Genomic DNA, 22,208 nt, shown 5'->3' with positions numbered 1-22,208 from the left:
TCCCATGGGAGGAGGAGCCTGGTAGGCTGCAGTCCATGGGATCGCTAGGAGTCGGACACGACTGAGCGACTTCACTTTCACTTTCACACACTGGAGAAGGAAATGGCAACCCACTCCAGCGTTCTTGCCTGGAGAATCCCAGGGACGGGGGAGCCTGGTGGGCTGCCGTCTATGGGGTTGCACAGAGTCGGACACGACTGACGCGACTTAGCAGCAGCAGCAGCAGTTTCGGCACTCAGGATCTTTTGCTGCAGTACTTGGGCTCTCCAGTTGTGGCGGGATCTTAGTTCCTTGACCAGGGATCACACCAAGTCCTCTTCATTGAAAGGTGGATTCTTAACCACTGGACCACCAGGGAAGTCTCCCAGTAAAATTTTATTCACACAAAGGGAAGGGTTGGATTTGGCATCTTGCTGACCGTTGTTCTACCAGAGCATAACTTCCATAGATTGAACTGAGTGCTATTTAATGGGTGACAAGTGCTATTTAATGGGTAAAGAAGAAAGACTGACATGGTAAAAGACTGATCTGGATTTAATGACAAATATTCCACACTGGTTGCTGAACACCAGAATGCTGTCCAAGGAACCATCATTTAAATAAAACAACCTGAAAATAAGGCAATTCTCACATATACAAGCACACACTCACACAAAACCTGTTATTTTTAAATCATTAAATTATTCACTATTATAACAAACAGTTGTAAAATAACATTACAGTGAAGGAAAATGTGCACAAACTTCAGAAACACAGTTCCGATTGTCTATGAACACAGGTTCTTAATTTGTACTTCTTCACATATGTATAGCCTCAGGATCTTAAAGAGGCCACATGGCTCAAGGGGTTAACTTATCTTCTCCTTCCAACTCAGCGCTCAATATTTAATCAAGCCATTTAACCTATTTAAACCTGCTCTCTGTTCTCAGAAAAGTGCAGCCTGCACTTGACCCAGCTCCCCAGGAAACAAATGATACATTTGCCTCCACCATCATGAATGAGTTGGTAGAAGGAGTCTTCAGATGAACATTTTTAAGGGTGAACCACAGTTACCAGGGTTTGCTTTAGAAATACTAATTTTCTAGGACTAATATAAGAAACAACTTCCTGAATGCAATTAACCTCACTTAATGCAGCTATGCTCCCTGAAGAATCATAAGGAAAATGGAATCACATCTTAGATGCACCATGAGTAGGGTGCTGGTGGCTGGACAGTTTTCTTTTGCTAAGGGATGCACTCATAGAAGGGATCCTGAAGTAGTAGCTGGCTTTCTTATCTATAGTAACTTAAAGAACGGAGGAGGTCAGTGACATCCAAAGATTTCCACTGCCAGTAAATTATTGAACAATAGTTTCAGTCTCCTCTTCCCATTGAACCCATGCTTGACAGCTGGTGTGGATGAGACTGCAATAGTATGAAAATGTCAGCAAAAGACCAAGTGACCCAGAATGTGGATCATAAACCCATGAATAACCAAAAGTTGGATGAGATTTCATAGGCACAGACTTGAGAGAACTTAAAACAGCTGGAAGAGGTAGATGTGCATTTAAAAAAAAAAAAGGAATAAGATTACCTACAAATTGGCTATATTATTTTCATGTGAGTCTTACACACTTAGTATTCAGACTTCAAGAGTCAGAATAAATAATGGACACTTGCTTTGCTCAGATTACTCTCAACCAAAATAAAAAAGGAATTAGTATCTTCCAAAACTATCTATAGTTTAAAAATCTATTTGCATTTGTGAATAACAATAAACCAATTTAGAGAGCAAGATCAACAGGCATTATACAAACCCAGATTTCTCAGGAATTTTTTTTAAGTGTTATGATGGCAAAAACATGCTTTCCTACAGTCCCCAAAGAAGTTCTTTGCTAAAGTACAACCGACCAAGTATAACTTACCAGCATCCATAGAAAGTTTGCTAAAACAACAAAAACAATCTTGTGGATTTTTTTTTTCCTCGTCAAGTGTGTCCAACAGTTTGTGAAGATGCTTTCATGAAAAGTAGAGGGTAACAATCACTAATAAAGAAAACAAAACCGCTTTCCACAACTCTACCTTCTAAAGGCTAACCCTAAGGGAGGGATTTTCAGCATAGGTCACTGAAGTCTGTACAAGAGTCATCTACAGCCCCGACTAGAAATGGAACATGTCCAGGACATGCTAATTACATGACAAAGACCAGCTTTGTCAACAAGGACATCTTTGGCCCTTCTAGACTAGCCTTAAGTTTTTCCATCAAGCATAAGAATTTTCAGTGTCCTTATATTACATACATCACAATAGGTCAGTCTTCCTAGCAGCTGAACTGGAGAGCACAGTAGGTCAGACCCACCTATCCACACTGCTGTTTGCCTCTCTTCAGAACCGCCTGTCGCACTCCTGTCCCCTGGCCTTCCCTAAGACAGGGGTCATAATACTGTCCTACCTCACAAAGACGTGAGAAACAACTAACAATCATTCAAAAGCATAAAGCACTTTACAAATAGAAAAGTGCTATTTTGGCATTTATAGAACCACCAGACAACACTTGTTGCTTGTGCTATTTGGCAATTTTGCATTTATACCTCTCCCTGCTTGTGCCCTCCTTGTGTAAAGTCTTGAGCTTTCTACTGTGCCTCCCTGTGTAGGAAAGAGAAATTTCTGCTCAGACCAGAGCCCATAACCATATGGGTGGAGGTGGGAGTTGGAGTAGCTCCCCAGTCACTGCAGAGGGGGAGGGGTACACAGATACAAATGAGACAAGGGAGCCTTGTGGCCCGACATGGGAACATCTTGATTTCCTGGATTTCTCACAGAAGGCCAGCAAAAGTCTGAGCAAACTGACTTTTGCAGCAGGTCACTAGGGCAACCATTGATGGCCCGAGTTTCACTTGACACAAGCATCAAGCTGACCTGGGGAAAGGAAGAGTCACACATGGCTGGAATTGTTCCATTTCCCAGCACTTAAAGACCACAGATGAGACCTGAAATAACACTGGGCCTGGAACACACCTGACACCAGGGGTGGGGGTCTGGTCATCCACACAGACCAGCCTAATCCAGCATGAGGCTAGATTGTTTTAAAGTAGCAAAGAACCAGGAGCAGTACCAAGAGCTCCCTGATCTGAAAACCAGTTACGAATGATTTTCTAAACCTCAGAGATTCTGCCCTGGAAATGAGGGTGTGTAGCTGAAAATTCTGCCCAGTTTCCTCTCGACGCCTCAATATAGCAGCTAACTGTGGCTCAGAGAAAGGAAGGGAAGAGTACACAAAATATCCACTCCTGTAGGACTGACAAAGTTCCTCTGCTTTTTGTGGGACTGCAGCTGATGTGGGGGGAACAGGGCAAACAGTGGCTTAATACCTGGTGAAGCCAGGACAGAATTACTCATGCACACCTTTGATTTTATCCCAGAACTCTCACTCCATCCACACCCTCTCCCTGCTTCCCAGAGGCCATCACGGCCCAACCTACTGTGCTGCCTGCCATCCTGTACCCTCCCCCACCCCACTATCTCCTCTTCCTAAAAGTCCTCAAAATGCCTGCTCCTCCACACCCTTCACTCCCTACAGCGTGCACTGGATGAAATCACCACGCTCAAGCACATCTCCCAAACATTTCACCGTTAGGGAGGAGGCAGGCAAAATACAGCCCCTCCCAAAGAACAATTCTTATTCAACCCACCCCTTCGGGACTCCTAACACCTAAAAGGCTCCCCAGTCATTCTCAGATTGTGCCTCCCGCCCCCCTTCCCCGTTTCTTTCTACAGGGTCTGTCCCCAGGACACCTATTCCCCACGTGATTTCCCACCCCCGCCCCGCCCAGGGTAGCCTCCGCTGGGCCCAGCCCTAACACAGGTGCAGCTTCTGATGCTGCGCCAGGTGCGTCTTGTAGCGGAAGCCCTTGCCACAGCCCGCGCACTTGTGCGGCTTGTTGCCTGTGTGGATGCGGCGGTGGCGGATAAGGTGCGAGCTCTGGATGAAGCTCTTGCCGCACTCGATGCACGTGTAGGGCTTCTCGCCCGTGTGCGTGCGCTGGTGCTGCGTGAGCGTGGAGAAGTCGCTGAAGCGCTTCTCGCATTGGCCGCAGCGGAAGGGCTTCTCGCCGGTGTGCACTCGCAGGTGGTTCACCAGGTGCGAGTTGCGCCCGAAGCCCTTGCCACACTCGCGGCACACGTAGGGCCGCTCGCCCGAGTGCGTGCGCTTGTGTGTGAAGAGGTGCGAGCTGACGCTGAAGGTCTCCCCGCACTCGGAACACATGTACGGCTTCTCGCCCGTGTGCACGCGCTGGTGCTTCACCAGGTCCGAGCGCCAGCTGAAGCGCTTGCCGCACTCGCTGCAGCCGTGGGGCTTCTCGCCCGTGTGGATGCGCTGGTGGTTGGCCAGGTGCGAGCGGCGCACGAAGCCCTTGCCGCACTCCCCGCAGGCGAAGGGCCGCAGCGCCGCCGGCCCTGCGCCGCTTGCCGCGGCGTGCGCGCGCCGGTGGCTCAGCAGGTGCGAGCTGAGACTGAAGGCCTCGCCGCACTCGGGGCACGGGTAGGGCTTCTCGCCCGTGTGCAGCCGCCGGTGCTTGAGCAGGTCGGCTCGCCAGCTGAAGCTCTTGCCGCAGTCGGCGCAGAGGTTGGGCCGCTCGCCTGTGTGCAGCCGCAGGTGGTTGGTCAGGTAGGTGTTGCGGCTGAAGCCCTTGCCGCACTCCCCGCAGCGGAAGGGCTTCTCGCGCGGGGGCCGGGCCAGCGCGGGCCCTGCCCCGAAGCCCCCGCCCACGCCCATCATCCCCACCACCGCTTCGCACTCGCCAGCGAAGCCGAAGGGCTCCAGGCTAGCGGCTGCGGCGGCCTCGGCCAGGCGGTGGATGCGCTGGTGCTGCAGGAAGGCGGCGCCAGGGCTGAAGCTCTCCCCGCAGTCGGGGCAGATGGTGGGCGCGTCCATGATGCTGGCCATCAGGCTGTCGAGCTCCCCGAGGTCCATGGACATGGGGTGGTGGAGGCGGCGGAAGCGGCGGTGGGCAGGCTTGTCGCCCCGGTGCCGACTCCCCAGGGAGAGGTGCCGCCTCCAGGGAAGCACGGCAGGGGGCGGCTGCTCCTCTTCCTCCTCTAGCCGGTTCTCCCCTGCGCTCTCCTCTTCCTCCTCTTCCTGGGGGCTCCGGGAAATGCTGTCGGACTCAGACAGCCCTGGGAACATGGCCATCTCAACTACGCCAGATTGGTCATCCTCTTCCTCACGGCTTGCAACCCCGTCTTCCTCGCTCAGCAGCCCCTCTACAACAGAAAAGGAGGCCATGGGGATGACTAGGCTTGACGTTCAAGAGAAACCCAGAGGAAGCCTGTCACAATAAGAGTGTGGGCCACAAGGTAATCTCCTCCCCCGGAACCTCTTAACATGTCTCTCCAAGGTCCGTGCCCACTCAATCCTCAATTCCAGCCTCCTTCCCACCTGGAGACTCAGGGATGGCCTAAAGCTCACCTTCCCCTTGCCCCTCCAGTTCTTCAGGCAGCTGTCTCTGGGCCTAGGCCCCACCCACTGGACCTGGGGCTCTGCTCAGCGTGGCTGCTGAAGGCCTGGCAGCGCGCTTGAGATGGTCAACTCTGGGCCAGGTGGGACTTTCTGTGACCTCAGAAGAGACCTGCTCCACTCTTCGAGCCAACAATCCCTTTCACAGCCCTAGCCTCAAAAGACAAGGCCACTCTGGCCAACCACAAGAAGAGATCACCTGGCCTAGCTCACTGGTCTGTTTTTTAGTATGATTGGTCAGTCTGCAACAGCTTAAGGTGGAACAACAAACCAAACACATCCCAACTTAAGGGCTTTACTCTGTGGGGGGGCGGTGTGTGTGGGGGCAGGCGCTGTTTGGGTGGGGAGTAGGGAAAAGGGGAGGTGAGTGCAGGATCTGGAGCTAGCTGATGAGTCCAGCCTGGAGGCTGATCCAGAACACATATCTATCTGCCTCTGGTTGCTTATCCCCAGACATATGAAAGACCATTCTGTGCACTGCAGGGGAGGGCACAGGAGGTCTGGGAGATGTCCTGGGGAAGAACTGTAACCTCAGGATCCTGATCGTAAGGTATTTCAGCTCATTGCAGTCCCCAGGGCATGAGCAGGATCAAGCAACAAAAGCCCAAAGATGGAACCAAGGAAGTGGATGGATGCCCAGTATTTACTCTTTCTAGATGAAGAACTGCAAAGATTTAGGAGAGCCCTTGGGCACTTATCTTCCCTGGTGGCTCAGATGGTAAAGCGTCTGCCTACAATGCAGGAGATCTGGGTTCAATGCCTGGGTGGGGAAGATTTCCTGGAGAAGGAAATGGCACCCCACTCCAGTATTCTTGCCTGGAAAATCCCATGGATGGAGGAGCCTGGTAGGCTACAGTCCATGGGGTCGCAAAGAGTCGGACACGACTGAGTTACTTCGCTTTCACTTTCACTTGGGCACTTTGGGTATTAGCCACGTGATCCCAGGCAGGTCTTTTGCCATTGGGTTTATTTATCTGCAAGCAGGGATGATGACTAACTAAACATCTGGATCTGTGCTAAGCAATTCATATAACTCTCCAGCAACCCCAGGAGGGTAGGGCCCAGTATTACCTGTGTTCCTTCTTGAGCTGTTACAAGTGTCATTTTATAGCAATATTTTGTATTATAAAGTGCACACCAGTGAGTTACCTTCTTCACCCTTGTTTACCAGCTACAGCTCCTCCCCAGACCAAAGAAAAGAGATGTTCCTCAGACTTAAGACAGTGTGTGTGCCATCGCTCAGTCATGTCCGACTCTTTGTGACCCCATGGACTTTAGTCTGCCAGCTTCCTCTGTCCATGGGATTTCCCAGGCAAGAATACTGGAGTGGGTTGCCATTTTCCTGCTCCAGGGCATCTTCCCGACCCAGGGATCTAACCTGTGTCCCTTTGCATTTCCTGCATTGGCAGGCAGATTCTTTACCACTGCACCAGCTGCTGTAAGGTGGTACAGAATCTGCTTAATGGTCTCCAATGGAGGAGCCTGGTAGGCTGCAGTCCATGGGGTCGCTAAGAGCCGGACACGACTGAGTGACTTCACTTTCACTTTTCACTTTCATGCATTGGAGAAGGAAATGGCAACCCACTCCAGGGTTCTTGCCTGGAGAATCCCAGGGACGGGGGAGCCTGGTGGGCTGCCGTCTATGGGGTCGCACGGAGTCAGACACGACTGAAGCGGCTTAGCAGCAGGAGCAGCTAGAAAGCTGCCTTCCAAGAATGCTGCCCATGATTATCACTCTAAAGGAGCTAGAAAACAATGTGAATGGGGTAACTTCCACAGAAATTCCCCAGCTCTTTCCTCACCTGTGCAGATGTTAGACATCAGTTCCCTCTCCTCTGAGTGTCCTCTTGGAGCTTCATCCTGTGGGTCAGAGCCCATCTCCTGCCCCAGGTGCCCTTCTCTCTTGTCTGCATCCTGTGGGTTAGAACCCATTCCTCTTTCGTCTGGGTCCCCTTCCCTGTCTTCACAGTTCTCAAAATCAGAGCCCATGCCCTTGTCTTGTGAGTCCTGGGCTTCACACACACCCTGTTTGTCGTCTTGTTCCATCCAGGAAGAACAGGATGAGGGAGGTGACCAGGGATACCTGCTCCAAACAAAACAAACACAGATCAAGATCACGTGGGTCTGGCCTCATCCCCTTACCAGGTCTGGCTTTGATTGCCATGAAAATTGATGGCACAGTCCAATAAAATGTATAGAGTTCCAAGCCCTAGGTGGCAGATCCTAGAGACTCCATTTCATGCTTTAAAGTAAATAGAATCAATTGAAAAGGAGGCTGATCTAGGTGGCAGAGAAACAGTAGTAACTCACAGGGCCACATGCCAACTGCCACCAGATTATAGTCGATCTGCTTCCATCTATGAAATGGATGGGTTTCCCTGGTGGCTCAGAAGGTAAAGAATCTGCCTGCAATTCAGGAGATCCGAATTCAGTCTCTGGGTTGGGAAGATACCCTGACCAGAGAAGGGAATGGCTATCCACTCCAGTATTCCTGCTTAGAGAATTCCATGAACAAAGGAGCCTGGCGGGCTACAGTTCATGGAGTCGCAGAGAGTCAGACAAGACTGAGTGACTAACACTTTCATGAAGTGGATTATTCTATTAGCATGGCTCTATAGCTTTAACAGTGGGTAACAGTGGTATTCCCATTTTACAGATGAGAAAACTTGAAGCTCAAAAAGAGGACTCCACAAGGCCAACTTGTAAGCAGTACCATTCTGGGTACCATACCCTGCCATCTTAGTTTTATGAATTTCTGGTGACACTTATTTGATTTCTTTACTGATATAAAAAATTTTTTTGCTAGTGTTAATTATAGCCGCTCAGCCTTTTCCAGGGGATCCTCCTGACCCAGGGATCAAACCCAGGTCTCCTGCACCGCAGGCAGACTCTTTGCCGTCTCAGCCAGATTGGCAGAAATTGGGGATTAAACTAATCATGCTGCCTCAAAGTTCCATGAGTTCTTTACTCTTGTTAAAGCTTGCCCTTCTCTAAACATACACAATTTTTATTTGTCAATTATATCTCAGTAAAACTGGGTTGGGGGGCGGCACACATCTTGACCTCCTGAAACCCACAACAGTCTTTGTGAGGATTTTAGCTACTTAGGAGGGGGCCTTGAAGGAACCAGAGGAAAAGTACAGTCAAGACACAAGAGTAACAGAAGCATCAGGATACTGACTTCTCCTCTAAGACTGCGTCACTACCAGCGGCAGCACCCAGCTCTGCAGTGAGGACCTGCCGCTTCCTGTGAGTAGTGAGCCAAGAAGTTCAAGCTTTAGTAGGTCTCCTGGGGACAGGTGGGGGGGACGCAGGGACCCTCTGTATTAGAAGCCATCTCTAGAACCTGATGACATATTTTGCCTTATTTATGCACTTTAATTGTAGATCGACCATAATAGGAACATCCCCTGGCACAATTGTCAAAATTAAAACAGAAAGGTATGGTACCCAGAATGGTACTGTTTACAAGTTGGCCTTAGGCTTGTGCAGTCCCCTTTTTGAGCTTCAGGTTTTTCATCTGTAAAATAGGAATACCACTGTTACCCCATCATTAAAGCTATAGAGCCATTTTAATAGAATAATCCACTTCACAAAAGTGTTAGTCCCTCAGTCGAGTTCGACTCTCTGTGACCCAATGGACTGTAGACTGCCAGACTCCTCTGTCCACGGAATTCTCCAGGCAAGAACACTGGAGTAGGTAGCCATTCCCTTCTCCAGGGGATCTTTCCGACCCAGGGATCAAACTCAGGTCTCCTGAATTATAGGCAGATTCTTTACTGTCTGAGCCACCAGGGAAACGCATCCACTTCATGGATGGAAGCGGATCGAACTGTAGTCCAGTGAGAGTTGCTATGTGGCCTCATGAGTTGACACTGTTCCTCTGCCACCCAGACCAGCCTCCTTTTCAACTGATTCTCTTTACTTTAAAGCATGAGGTGGAGCTTCTAGAATCTACCATCTACAGAGCCCCTCTACAGAACAGGCCATCATGTGAGCTGTAGAGAGAAGATGACATCAGATTCCTAAACCTTTTTGTAGATGTCAGGTTTATATATCAAATGTATAGGGCACCCTGCCAAGTCTGAGCACTTGAGCCAAAAATAATTGACCCCTGCCATCTATCACTCTTACAGCTTAGCTCAAGGCAGCAAAACAGTTTATAGGTCAAAGATCTTGGACTGATTTAGAAGTGTCCAGCTCTTTCTCTGCCTCGGCAGTCCCCAAACAGGACTTGCAAGAATATGGCTGAGCAGTGGGACTTCCCTGTTGGCCCAGTGGTTAAGACTTTGCCTTCCAATGTAGGGGGGTGTAGGGGTGGGTTCAATCCCTGGTCAGGGAGCTAGGATCCCACCTGCCTCACAGGCAAAAACCAAAACATAAAGCAGAAGCAATATTGTGACAAATTCAACAAAAGAGTTTAAAAATAGTCCACATCAAAAAAAATCTTTGGAAAAAAAATTATGGTTGAGTACGATGCCCCTACTTCAGCTTTTCCTGCCTGCGTCCTCTTAGAGGGCTTCCCAGAGGCAGCCCGGGCTCTGCGACCAGACTCTTGGGCATAGAAAACAGGAGTTATGGGCAGCTGCCATTCCAGCGGGGCCAGCCTTCCCCCAGAGCCCAAGGCAAGTCAGTAAACCTCTTATTGTTTCAATGCCCTCATTGAAAGGTGCAAGGAGGGTAATGCTACTTAACCTTTCTCTCAGGGAGGGTGTCAGCAGGAAACATTAAAAAAGCACTTTGGAAAATACTTGAACTTGATATCCTGAGTAGTCCAGATGTGGAATTCACAGTCTTCATCTAAGTCCTGATGCCATTTCAACAGCCTCAGAGAGACCGCAGCCCCTCCTTAATTTTGACGGGCTCATGGCCCTAAAGAACACACTATATCTATCCTCAGAGTTGATGATGTGTCATTTCAGTCGTGTCCGACTCTTTGCGACTCTATGGACTGTAGCCCATTAGGCTCCTCTGTCCTTGGCAATCTCCAGGAAAAAATTCCGGAGTGGGTTGCCATGCCCGCCTCCCGGGGATCTTCCTGACCCAGGGATGGAACCCACGTCTCCTGCATTGGCAGGTGGGTTCTTTACCACCAGTGCCATCTAGAGTTGATGATATACTCCTTCAATTAGAGGGGAAAATCAAGCCTTTCTCTTAAACACCACAGGAAAATGGCTGGGACTGAAGATGGTCACTAAGCAGTATCCTGAAACACAGCGGAGTCCCTTTAGAACTTGTAACTGGTTACAAGCCAGGTCCCAAACGCAGGATTAGGCCATAGGAGAAAATCCCTTTAAAGCCATAAACCGTTTAAGACGTCTATCCCTCAAGGGACTCTTGACCCTAAATCACTTCTACCCATCACTCTCTTGTCTCCTGGAGCTCAGTCTCCATAATAAACAGCTACATCCCTTGAGTCAGCAAGTGTAATACATCCTGAAGGTAGGGGGGTAGAGAGGTCAGAGGAAGGTTTGTGACCTACTGGTTTGCTAGTGACTAAAAGCAAAAGCAGCAGAGGTGGGGGGAACTTAAAGGGAACCTAGTCAATGATTTCTGCCAACCTAAGACCAGCAAGAAGAATTTTATATCCATAAAGCAGAGGAATCAAATAAGAATGAGCCTCACCAGAAACTCATAAAACTAAAATGGCAGGGGATGGTACCCAGAATGGTACAGAAATGACTGCTGCTCTCCACCATGAAGGGCAGGGCTTAAGGGTCTACCTTGGGCAGCAGGACATCTTCGGGTTTTACCTCTAAGCCTTTTAAGAAGGACAGAGCGCCTTCTGAGAGAACACAGCAGACAGCAAAAACGGAACAGTAGACTTTCTGATTGTGATTTCTTGGGAACCAAGAGACAGTTCATACCAGAAATACTAAATAAATAAACTTTTTTTTTTTTTTTTTTTAGATTTAAGTGGAGAGACAGGAGAAGAGGCAGAGTCTGAGTTCCCCATTTAGGGCCGGTGTATGAAATTCATAATGCTTCCCTACTCAGAGTTAAGGAGGCTCTGAGCTCCCAAAGGGAAGATGTCCAGATCCTTATTCACACCAGGCGAGGGAGGATTAGGTTCTGAGAAGAGTGGGAAGCTTCTGTCACCTTGAGAGATACATTTATGGTACAACATCCACTCCAATTTGTTTACAAATGCATTATGTTAGTGCAAAACCAGAATATAGATTCAGCTCCATCCATCATATTACAAGGTTCTAGGCAGCTATCAAGTAACAGAGAAGGCTATTTAGAGGTAAGGAAGGGCAGTCACAATGTATTATTAGAAGAAAACTAGCTGGTTTAAAAATAATCCCATTTATTAGGATATGCACACTAGCATACATATCGTTATACATTTACACAGGTTCAGAGAAGAAAGTCAGAAGATTACTTATTAAAATGTTAAACATCTCTTGGTCATTTCTAGGGACTTAACATCATTTAATCTTAACAAGAATGTAATGAAGCAGGGTGTGAATTTCATGTTCAGGAGGAAAATGAAAAAATGAAAATGTTGGTCACTCAGTGCCCAACTCTTTGCAACCCCATGGACTGTTGCCCACCAGGCTCCTCTGTCCAAGGGATTCTCCAGGCAAGAATACTGGAGTGAGTTGCCATGCCCTCACCCAGGGGATCTTCCTGAACCAAGTATTGAACCTACATCTCTTACACCTCCTGCACTGGCAGGCAAGTTCTTTACCACTAGCGCCATCTGGTTCTAATCACTGACCTAGCAGGGAGAGCCTTGGTTTTGGCCATCACAGACACTGTGCTATGTGACTCAAAGTATTTGCCCCTCTGGACTTCTGTTCAGTGAGGAGATTGGGTTTGAATGTGCCTGAATCTGCTTCTCAAAGTCATGTGACAAGAAAAGAGCATGAATCCAGACATTTCCAGCCCCAGCTTGTGTACTTGACTCCCACCACAAGCTGCTGGCTCCCTCAGTGCCCACCAGCACCACCACAGAAACCTTCTCCAGGGTCAGATCACTTCAGGGTGGGATCAGCCAGCTTTGCCAAGACTGCTCAGATCCTAGTTTTCAGAATTTGCAATATGTTCATGTTGCTTTCTTCTCAACCCACACCCTCCCCACATCTCAAAATAGTGTAATGTTTCTAACTCTGTAAAATCAGTAGGCTCCAGTGCCTTCCAGACAAACTCAAGCCCATCTGAAAGATCAGTCTGAAGATGCTGCTACAGAGTGGAAGTGAATGTGATCAGGTATGGTGGAAGGAGGCAGGGAGGGTGGGAGAGAATGAAGTAGAAGAAGGGGAAGTGAAGCCAGCAGCTGGCCCAGAATTAGAATTTAACCTGCCTGAGTTTATTGGCACCTTCTCCCAGTAGCTCCTCTCTGGACCTCTAGAAAGGCAAAAGCCATTCCTTTCCAACAGCAGAAGCCTCAGCACTTTATGGATTCAACCTCTCTTCCTGCCAAGAGGTGGAAGCTGACAAGCACACACCTCGCCCCCACCTTCTTATGGATGAGCCATTGACCCTCCTTGTCTGGGGCCTTGTGCAGGGAACCCGAGTCCCGCCACCTCCTGGTGGGGATGGGAGGGGTAGAGGGTGGTGCTCACAGCTCCCCAGTGGCCAGATGTCTTCCACTGGGACCACCAATGGAGCCGACCCTGCACTTGAAGGCATCCCTCTCATTTGAGTAATTCTGTTGGGTGAGCACCGAGGGTCACCCAGTTTTCCACGTGACAAGAACTTAGGCTCGCTAGCTGAGCTCCAGATGACAGGGCTCTGAGGTATTGTCAGGCCTCTCCAGTCGCCTTGCCGTGGCATTTCTACTCCCAGGGAAGAGGACAGACGCCCCTCACCCCCAGGGGCAGGTCCACCTGCAGCTCCCCACCCCCCCTAACCCCCCAACCCCCAGGCAGGGCAGACCGGACCAAGCTGGGGGAGCCGCCGCCTGAGCACAGACCTCTCCCCGCCCGTTCTCAGACAGGATGGGGAGTCATGTGCCAAGGCCACTGCCAGGTGGCGGGGAGCCAGGCCGGCGGCGCTGTCATGTCAGGGGAAGGAAGCGGCCAAGAGGCCGGCCAGGAGCAGCTCCTTTCCTGTCCCCTCTGCTGTGGCGGGTCCCTTCCTTACCTCGGAGCGGCTCAGTCTCCCGCCTCCCCCACAGCCCCGGTGCCTCCTCCCTTCACTTCCCACGCCCCCTGCGCACCAAGCTCTCCCCTGGGAGAGTTCCCAGGGTAGAGTCCAGCAGGGACGCCCGGCTGGGTAAAATGCTGGAAAAACAATTTAAGTCTGTGGCTCCCGAGGCTGAACTCATGACTGTAACTGGGGTCTAACCGGGAATTCCAAGGGGTTAATCATTTGTCAGTCTTCAAGCATCAACTGGGTAAACAATCAACCAGGGGGATATGGCCCTGGGAGTCCTGCCTCCTCGTGAGTGAGCCTGTGGTCAGAAAGGATGCAAAGGGCAAAGAACTCCACCCCCCATACAAGGAGGAGATGCCTCCAGTGAACCCCGGGAATGTGTCCACATCCCAAGGGGCAGCTGACTTCCCAGGCACACACCCAGACCGTCCAGCCCCACATGCCAACCTCCCAAGTGGCAGACTGCTGCGGTGAGGTGCATGGTAATTCCAGACAGAGCCAAAAGATTATTGCAGCTAAGTACTGACCACTCTCCAGACAGGAGAAGCTAAAATAATATGGTTTCCTCCTTGTGGTTACTGTTTTTTTTTTTTTTTTTTAAACCTGGAGAGGGAAGCCCAAGTGGGAAAAAAAAGAGAGAGAGAGAAAGGCTCAAAACCAAGGCAACAGAGAAATCCATTTACAACCCTGTTGGCCAGAGCTAGTCTGAGATTCTTTCCAATCTTTATGGTCAAGAATAGCACATATGTCCTTGGGGTCAGGCATTTCCTGTTGGTTGGGCCAGAGCCCCTCAGTTTGGCCGAAGGGCCTCAGCTTGTCACAGCTGCCAAGCCTGCACCACCATCCCACGCCTTCTGCACAAAATAAAAATTACTGCAATGCAGAGACAGATCCTAAGCGCCTTCAAAGTTAGACCATCTGCCCTAAGATGGGAAGGCACAGAAGCTGAAGGTTTTCATGCAGGTGTTTACTCATCCATATTTTACATTTAACTGAAATAGAATATTCTACCTGATGCGCAGAAAATCCTTCTGTTTTTTTTTCTTTGCTCTGCCCGCATCATCTACCACTATTCCCTGTGTACAGCCTCAGTGTTTCTTCTTATCTAGCAACTGGGCAGTCCTCAGAAGAATTCAGGTAACTCCTCAGGATGCTTCCCAAGTAGCACTAGTGGTAAAGAATCTGCCTGCCATTGCAAGAGGACCCAGGAGACACAGGTTCAATCCCTGGGTCAGGAACATCCCTTGGAGAGGGAAATGGCTACCCACTCCAGTATTCTTGCCTGGGAAATCGCATGGACAGAGCAGCCTGATGGGCTGCAGTTCATGGGGTTGCAGAGTCAGACATAACTGAGCACACACACACACACACAACTCCTTAGCAGCTGGCTCAAATGTTCAATGTTTGTACTTCATGGAATCATACACTCGGGAATCCCTTTGCTGAAACTCCTTCCACAGACAGGAAATAGGGGCTCAGAGAGGGAAAGCGACTAGATCAGAGACTGAAAGACAGTTTGCTAGAAAAGTTACGGCCAGAATCTCACTTTTCTAATGGCTTCTCCAGTGATCTTTCCATCTCTTTAATATAAAACATCACTTCGAGAACAGCCAGATACATTTAGGGCGTATACTTACTTGTCTTTTTCCCCCACACTATTTGTCAGAACCAGTTTGACAGAACCAATAGGATGTGTATAGAGAAAGAGAGTTACTATAAGGAATTGGCTTGTGTGCGTATAGAGACTGGCAAGCTCCAAACTCCACAGGGTGGGCCAGCAGACGAGACTTGGGAGAACTGATGCTGCAGTTCTAATCTGACGGCTGTTTACTGGAGAGCCCCTCCTTGCTCAGGGGAATCAGATTTTTGCTCTATTCAACTGGATGAGTCCCACCCACATTACGGTGTTCAGTCTGCTTTCCTCAGTTTGTTGCTGCTGTAGTTGTTCAGTCACTAAGTCACGTCTGACTCTTTTGTGAGCCCATGGACTATATGGCCCACCAGGCTCCTCTATCCATAGGATTATCCCAAGCAAGAATGCTGGAGTGGATTGCCATTTTATTCTCCAGGGGATCTTCTCCACCCAGGGATCAAACCCATATCTCCTGCATTGCAGGCAACACCAGGGAAGCCCAGTTATGTGACTCCTCCAAGTTTACCAACTTAAAGGTTAACCTCTTCCAAACACTCTGTCACAGAAACACCCAGAATAATGTTTGACCAAATATGTGTGTACCTGCTGGCCCAGCCAAGTTGATGCATAAAACTAACCATCGCACCGTGGCTAAAAAACACAGTCTGCAATAATCCCGTCCTATGTGGACATTTACTCATGAAAACATCTTATTTTTCATAAAAACTATTATTATTATACAGAGAGTGAAACGGAGTCTCAGGGTATATGCACTGTAGAAGGGAAGTGGGGGAAGAGTCAACATCAATCTTAATTAAAGATCTACAGACACATGCATGTATATAGGCACCCCTCCCCCGTAGCAGAAAGAGATGCAATTTAATAATCTACTTCACTGAAGGACAAGAGAGAACACAGACTTAGAATGCACAGCAGGGAGGTTGGGGAATATGGGAGCTGTTAACAAACAGCCTTGTTCTGGGAGAGTTGAGGCTGGAATCCCTTAAGGTTATTTGATGGGGTCAGGTGACCTCAGGAAGTCTTTTCCAACCCACATTATTCTGTGATCATGTTCTACTGGAATGAACAGCCATCAGGAGAATGTTAATCACAGTGAATAGGGAGAGAAGAATGTTGGGACCAAAAGGTTTGAGGCACACATTCAATCACCTGAGTTTCCCACTGCAAATTCAACAGGAGAAACAGCCCTTCCAGTTATCTGCCTAAAATAACCATTTGGCGTCATTGATGAAGAATGGCTGGTATGTTTCAGCCCAGTTCATTTCAGCAGTGGGTGACACCTCTCCATGTAACCTGCCAAGGTGTCTTCCAGTGAAGAGAAAGCAAGAATAAACATGGTAGTGATGTCACCTAATCCTTCAGTGTTTCCGCCTAATAAAATTTTAAACTCCGTAGTTAGACTGTTTTCAGCATAAAGTGAAACATTTACATACACTTAACTATACCTTTTAAAAATTCACTAACTTGTGTTAGTCTTATTATTTCCTCAAAAATAACAGTATCAGCAAAACCAAGACCATAGAAAAATTTAAGACACAATCCAGTTTCTTCAAAAGTGGCAACAACAACAACAAAAAAATGGTAACAAAAATAGCAAAATACAAAAGGAGAAAAATATACAAGTTAAAACACTTGGAATGTATCACCCAACCTCAATGTATAGACCTTATTTGTATCCCAAATAAACAGACTACAAAAACAAAGTATAAAACAATTGTGGACTTGTGAATGAGGGTTAGTTATTTGATATTGAGGAATTACTCTTGTGTTTTTAAGAAATACATAAGAAAATATTTACAGGTGAAATGCTATGTCTGGAATTTGCATTATTTGAAGTGATATGTCTGGAATTCCAGGACAGAGGGGAGTACATACAGATAAAATAAGATAGGCATACACTGATCTCTGTTGAAGCTAGGTGGTAGTAGATCTGATTTTACTCCTGCATTCACTAGAAAACTTACCAATAAAGTTTAAAAACAGAAAACATAAATCTTTTTTTTTCTGAAATTTAAGGCTGCTTATATTCATTTAGGGCTTCCCAGCTGACACTAGCGGTAAAGAACTTGCCTGCAGTAAGAGATGCAGGTTCAACCCCTGAGTCACGAAGATCCCCTGGAGGAAGGCACGGCAGCCCACTCCAGGATTCTTGCCTGGAGAATCCCGTGGACGGAGGAGCCCGGGGTCAGTCACGACTAAAGTGACAGTACACGCGTGTACTTGTTTACATTCTGAGCAGACCATAATACAATGTCAGTAACTTCCACAAAAGGGTTAGTCTGTGTTTTACAAAGTGTGCCAAATCAGGAGTGATTACAATCCTTAATACTGAACAGAGCTCATGGGTATTGAGAAGAGAGGCAGAAGGGAAAAAGATGAAAGAAATTTAAGTTTCATGATTTTGAATCTCTCTTTTTTTTTCCTATTTATGAAATAGAGGAACAGCTGTTATATACAAAATAGAATCAGAAAACTGTTTCTGCTTTCATAACTACTTGCATTTTTCCCAAGAACTCAAAGAAGGAGTTCTTAACACCACAGCCAGTGCTTGTTTCTTTCTACCATTATTAGTTCAGCCACTCTACAATCAAGAGAGAAGACAGGGAAATCCCTGGAAGTCCAGTGGTTAGGACTTTGCAGTCTTACTGCCAAGGTCCTGAGTTCAATCCCCAGTTGGGGAACTAAAATCCCACAAACCAAGTAGCGAGGCCAAAAATGGGGGTGGGGTGGTGGTGCATGGGAATAGAGAAAATAAACCTGGCTGGGAGCCCTGGCTGTGACAGCTCTGGTAGAGGAATGCTGTATCCCCAGTAAAGTCAAGCCGACAAACCGATGCAATGGTCCAACAGATGAAGTACATCAATAACTGGTCATCTCCAGAATGATCTCCTAAGGCAGGTGTCTCCAACTTCTGGGATCTAATCTGAGGTGGAGCAGATTTAATAATAATAGAGATAAAATGCACAGCAAATGTAATATGCTCGAATCATCCTGAAACCATCCTCCCCCACCCCTCCCAGCCCCACACTGCCTGGGTCCATGGAAAAATTGTCTCCCACAAAGCTGGTCCCTGGTGCCAAAAAGGTTGGGGACCACTGTTCGAAGAGGATTAAAAAAAAATGTGTGTAGATGAAAAGAAAGCTAATACACTAGTGATTTATGAAAATGTTATCTCCATGAGATGCACCCTGGCAGGAACAGAATTACCTTAGCAGCCCAAACTGAGGACTTTTAAGTTGTGTCCTTCTCAGGGAACCACTAAGGATGCCATCCAAATATACTCGAGATACCACATTACAGAGAGAACAGCTAGACAAGATCATGTTCCCACTTCATGTTGGAAACTAAAGGCTTGCAGATAGTTTCCATCTTAACCAAGAGTACAGGCAAGTCTGTGGCGCATGGAAGCCACGACAGGACACAACCTTCATCTAAGCAGTGGGGCATCTGTCTCAAGAAGGAGGTCAGAGTGTCCAGGGCCCCCTCATGGCCTGAACATCATAGTTCCTAAGTCAATCATCAGGCCCAGGCTGTTTGGGTTCCTTCTGTCCTTTTACCTCCAGCTCCTGGCATTTCTTGAAGAGAGCAGTAGTCCTAAACAAGCTTATAAACAGAATAACTGTATTTTCCTTAGGCCTGGGTTCTTAGCCTGAGGGCCCTGAGAGTCCACGAACTCTGGATACCTTACGTGAAAGTGTCTGCAGAACCTTTCTTCTGATGAGAAAGCCCATAGCTTTCCCTCGGGCTCTGAAAGCATACAGGACACAAAAACAAAGCAAAATCCCTGACATGAACCTCTACTAAGAGGATTCATGATGCCTTCCTATCATTTCAGAAAACCTCCAGAGCAGTTTCGGGTTAGCGAAGTAACAGCAGTTTCACACTCTGTGCCACAAGATCTTCTGGTGGGCAGGTGGAGAAGAGATGATAGGGACAGTAAACTCTGAATCAGGCATTAGCACAAAAAACATCCGTATGTTTCAAAAAGGATGGAGCAGAATGAGGGGCATGGCAAATGCAACTTGCTTGATCCAATTTGCTGGTTAGTCTGTCTGTGCTTAGTCACTCAGTCGTGTCCGACTCTTTGCAACCCCATGGACTGTAGCCCTCCAGGCTCCTCTGTCCATGGGAATCTCCAGGCAAGAATACTGGAGTGGGTTGCCGTGCCCTCCTCCAGGGATCTTCCCAACCCAGAGATTGAACCCAGGTCTCCCACATTGAGGGTGGATTTCTTTACAGCTGAGCTACCAGGGAAGCCCTGGTTTAGTCTAGCGTCCTATGTGACAGATGAGTCAGGCAACAGGGACCCAGAAAGGGTAAGTGAATTACCCATGAATGCACCAGTTGAGCACAGACAGGAGCCTAAATCCCTGGCATCTCAACTTGTGTTCTAATCCCCTTTCTGCTCAACCTAGCATTGCCTATGGTGCTTGGCTGAAATACTCAGGCTGGCGACTTGGCATCAGTAGTTCATCCACTTTTCATGTCCTGATCGCTTGTGTTATGTGGCAGGTGCACTGAGAGGATGTTAAATTGCTCTTCTAGCCTCTAACAGCCTGCCTCTCTGGGATGTGGCTAATTTATACAAGTTTGACCCTGGGTTTATGGCTCCCATCAGCAGCTTATTTGGGCAGTGAGTCAGAGCACGTTAATCAAGCCATAACCTACCCAGGACACAAAATGCTTTGTTAGTTAATCCTTGTCTTCTCAAAAGAAAACGAATTAAAATCTGGCCAAAGTCACCAACTCATTCCTAACAAATCATCAGAGTGTTCGCAAAGTCATCCTGCCTGCAAATACATAATAACATGGAAATAGCCATGTGAAGAAGGGAGTTCTGGGATAAACTCAAACTCCTCAGTACAAAGAGCCCAGGTCACATGAAAGGATCATTAAGGAAGGGTACCACCCACCCATAGTCATCCAACATGGCCCATGACTACAAATACAGTTTCTCAGACTCACCCTCTTTTCTATCATTATCTTTTTGCTTGTTTTAATAGCTCTGCATTCTGCATGGAAGGTGGTGCTGAAGTGGGCCAGGTGGCAGGAGCAAGCCAACCATAAGCTAAGGGAAGAGACTCCATCCACAGATGAGAGATCTCATGTGTTTTTGTTGAACATTTCTTTAAAGGATCCACCATTTTACAGATAAGGAAAATGAGGACCAGAGAAGATAAGTGCCTTGTCTGAATTCACAAACACGAGCTGGTGGCAGAACTGGGACTACCACTCAGGTTACCCGATTCCTTTTAAGTTCCATCTCCCCTGCGCCAGACTCTCCCAACCAGCTCTGTCATATTCATGGGTTTAGTGCTCTGGCTTTGCTGACAGCATTCATTGACACTACCTTCTTTCTTCCTATTTTTCTTGTTCTCTTCTGGACTCTTGCCTCCCCTGCCCCACCATATTCATTTTAAACAGCTTTCCTCTAAAAAACATAAAAGATATTCTTCAAACTTAAGTTCATGTGATCCTCAGAAATTATCTCCGAATTAACAGATTTTGGATTACCTACTGTCTGTCTTAGAGAAAAAAGACATCTTGTTGCCCAGAAAAAAGCAGTCATTCTGAATTAACATTGACTTAATGGGAGTGTTATGGTAAACAATGAATACGTCTGTCTTTGGTACAGCATTTGAAAAAGAAGTCATCATAAAAGACAGACAGCTGGAGAGAAAAGAATACTTATGGAGCATCAACCTGAACAACTGGTATGTCATTTTCAAAGAATTTTAGGGAGTTCCCTGGTGGCCTTGTGGCTAGGATCCAGCACTTTCACTGCAGAGGCCATAGGTCAATTCCTCGTTTGGAAACCATCCCACGTGCCATGCAGTGTGGCCAAAAGGCAAAACAATTAAATTAAAATTTTAAAAGAGAATCTTAATAGAGTATTTCCATCATGCAATTAAAAATATTTTTAAAGACTCTTAAAAATTCAAACTATGAATGAAACCCTTTCATTGAAAGGAGAGACTTTTCTTCTGCAAAGACTTTCCTTCCTTTTCATTTTTTAAATGCCTAAAGCCAGTTATCAAACAATATTATATTTCCTTCTGCAGAGCCAACAGGTCTTACAAGCTACTGGGAAAAGCAGGGCTGGGGTCAGTGAGCCCTGATCAGTTCTAACCTCATCACCACACACATCAGTTTCCTAGTGAACCATGGTCTTCCCAGGTGTGTAACATCTCAGTAGATCACAATCATTGCTAACATTGAGTCTGGCTCACATCAGCATCAGCTATAATTTTCCATCTTCCAATCCAACATTCAGTCTCTTCTATGATCTCACCATTAACACTGGAATGTGCTGGACATGCATAATCAAGATGCAATAAATGACTACAGAAATCCTGTTGAGATGCCATCCTTGAAATTCTCTCATACCTTAGCACCCACTGTTCTAGGCGTCACCACTTCCCTTAGTACCCTGCTTCTCTTATCTCCCAACAGGTTGACCTCCCAGGTTTCTGTTTACATTTTCTTCTCCCTCTCCTCTCAATCACGATACCCCTTCCCCTAGTTTTCAGTAAATACCTCCTCTGTCCAGAGACCCCACGAATACAAAACTCTCCCTCCACCCCCTGACCTGTATTCTAGGTCCGTATTTCTAATGGTGCAGCAAGCGTCACAGCTGAGGAGCTTCAGCGTCCCTTCCGTACCGAAGTGCTGCCCTGTATGTCACATGGGACTCGGGACGCGGGGCCAGGGGGCTGGGGGCATCGGGGATGGGCAGTCCAAACTGGAAGGAAAGCACCGGTAATGGCACCAACAGATCTGGCTGCAAACAGAAGTTTGTCACTTACACACTCTATGCTCCTAGGATGGCTGTTCACCAAACTAAGTCTTACTTTTCTCATCTATACAAAGAGAGCAACAAGTTACCTTGAAAGGTTGTTGAAAACTCGAAGGGGCTTTCCATTTGGAAAGGATCTGGCCCTTGTCATATTGAA

At 47.6% G+C, this 22,208-nt stretch overlaps 1 protein-coding gene across 1 annotated transcript in view; it reads right to left on the bottom strand.

Annotated features, from left to right (window-relative positions):
- Positions 1-516: 516 nt before the first annotated feature.
- ZNF697 (zinc finger protein 697) overlaps positions 517-22,208 on the bottom strand; it is a 34,657-nt gene continuing 12,965 nt past the window's right edge. Inside the window, exons 2-3 of the mRNA XM_019956712.2 lie at positions 7,301-7,581; positions 517-5,245 (exon numbers count right to left, since the gene is read on the bottom strand). Of these exons, the coding sequence (XP_019812271.1) occupies positions 3,837-5,245; positions 7,301-7,544 (1,653 nt within the window). The 5' untranslated portion in view covers positions 7,545-7,581 and the 3' untranslated portion in view covers positions 517-3,836. The remainder of the gene's footprint in view (positions 5,246-7,300; positions 7,582-22,208) is intronic.

The sequence above is a fragment of the Bos indicus genome, chromosome 3, assembly GCF_029378745.1.
Source record: "Bos indicus isolate NIAB-ARS_2022 breed Sahiwal x Tharparkar chromosome 3, NIAB-ARS_B.indTharparkar_mat_pri_1.0, whole genome shotgun sequence".
Classification (NCBI taxonomy): domain Eukaryota; kingdom Metazoa; phylum Chordata; class Mammalia; order Artiodactyla; family Bovidae; genus Bos; species Bos indicus.
This window is presented reverse-complemented; position numbering and strand designations above follow the sequence as displayed.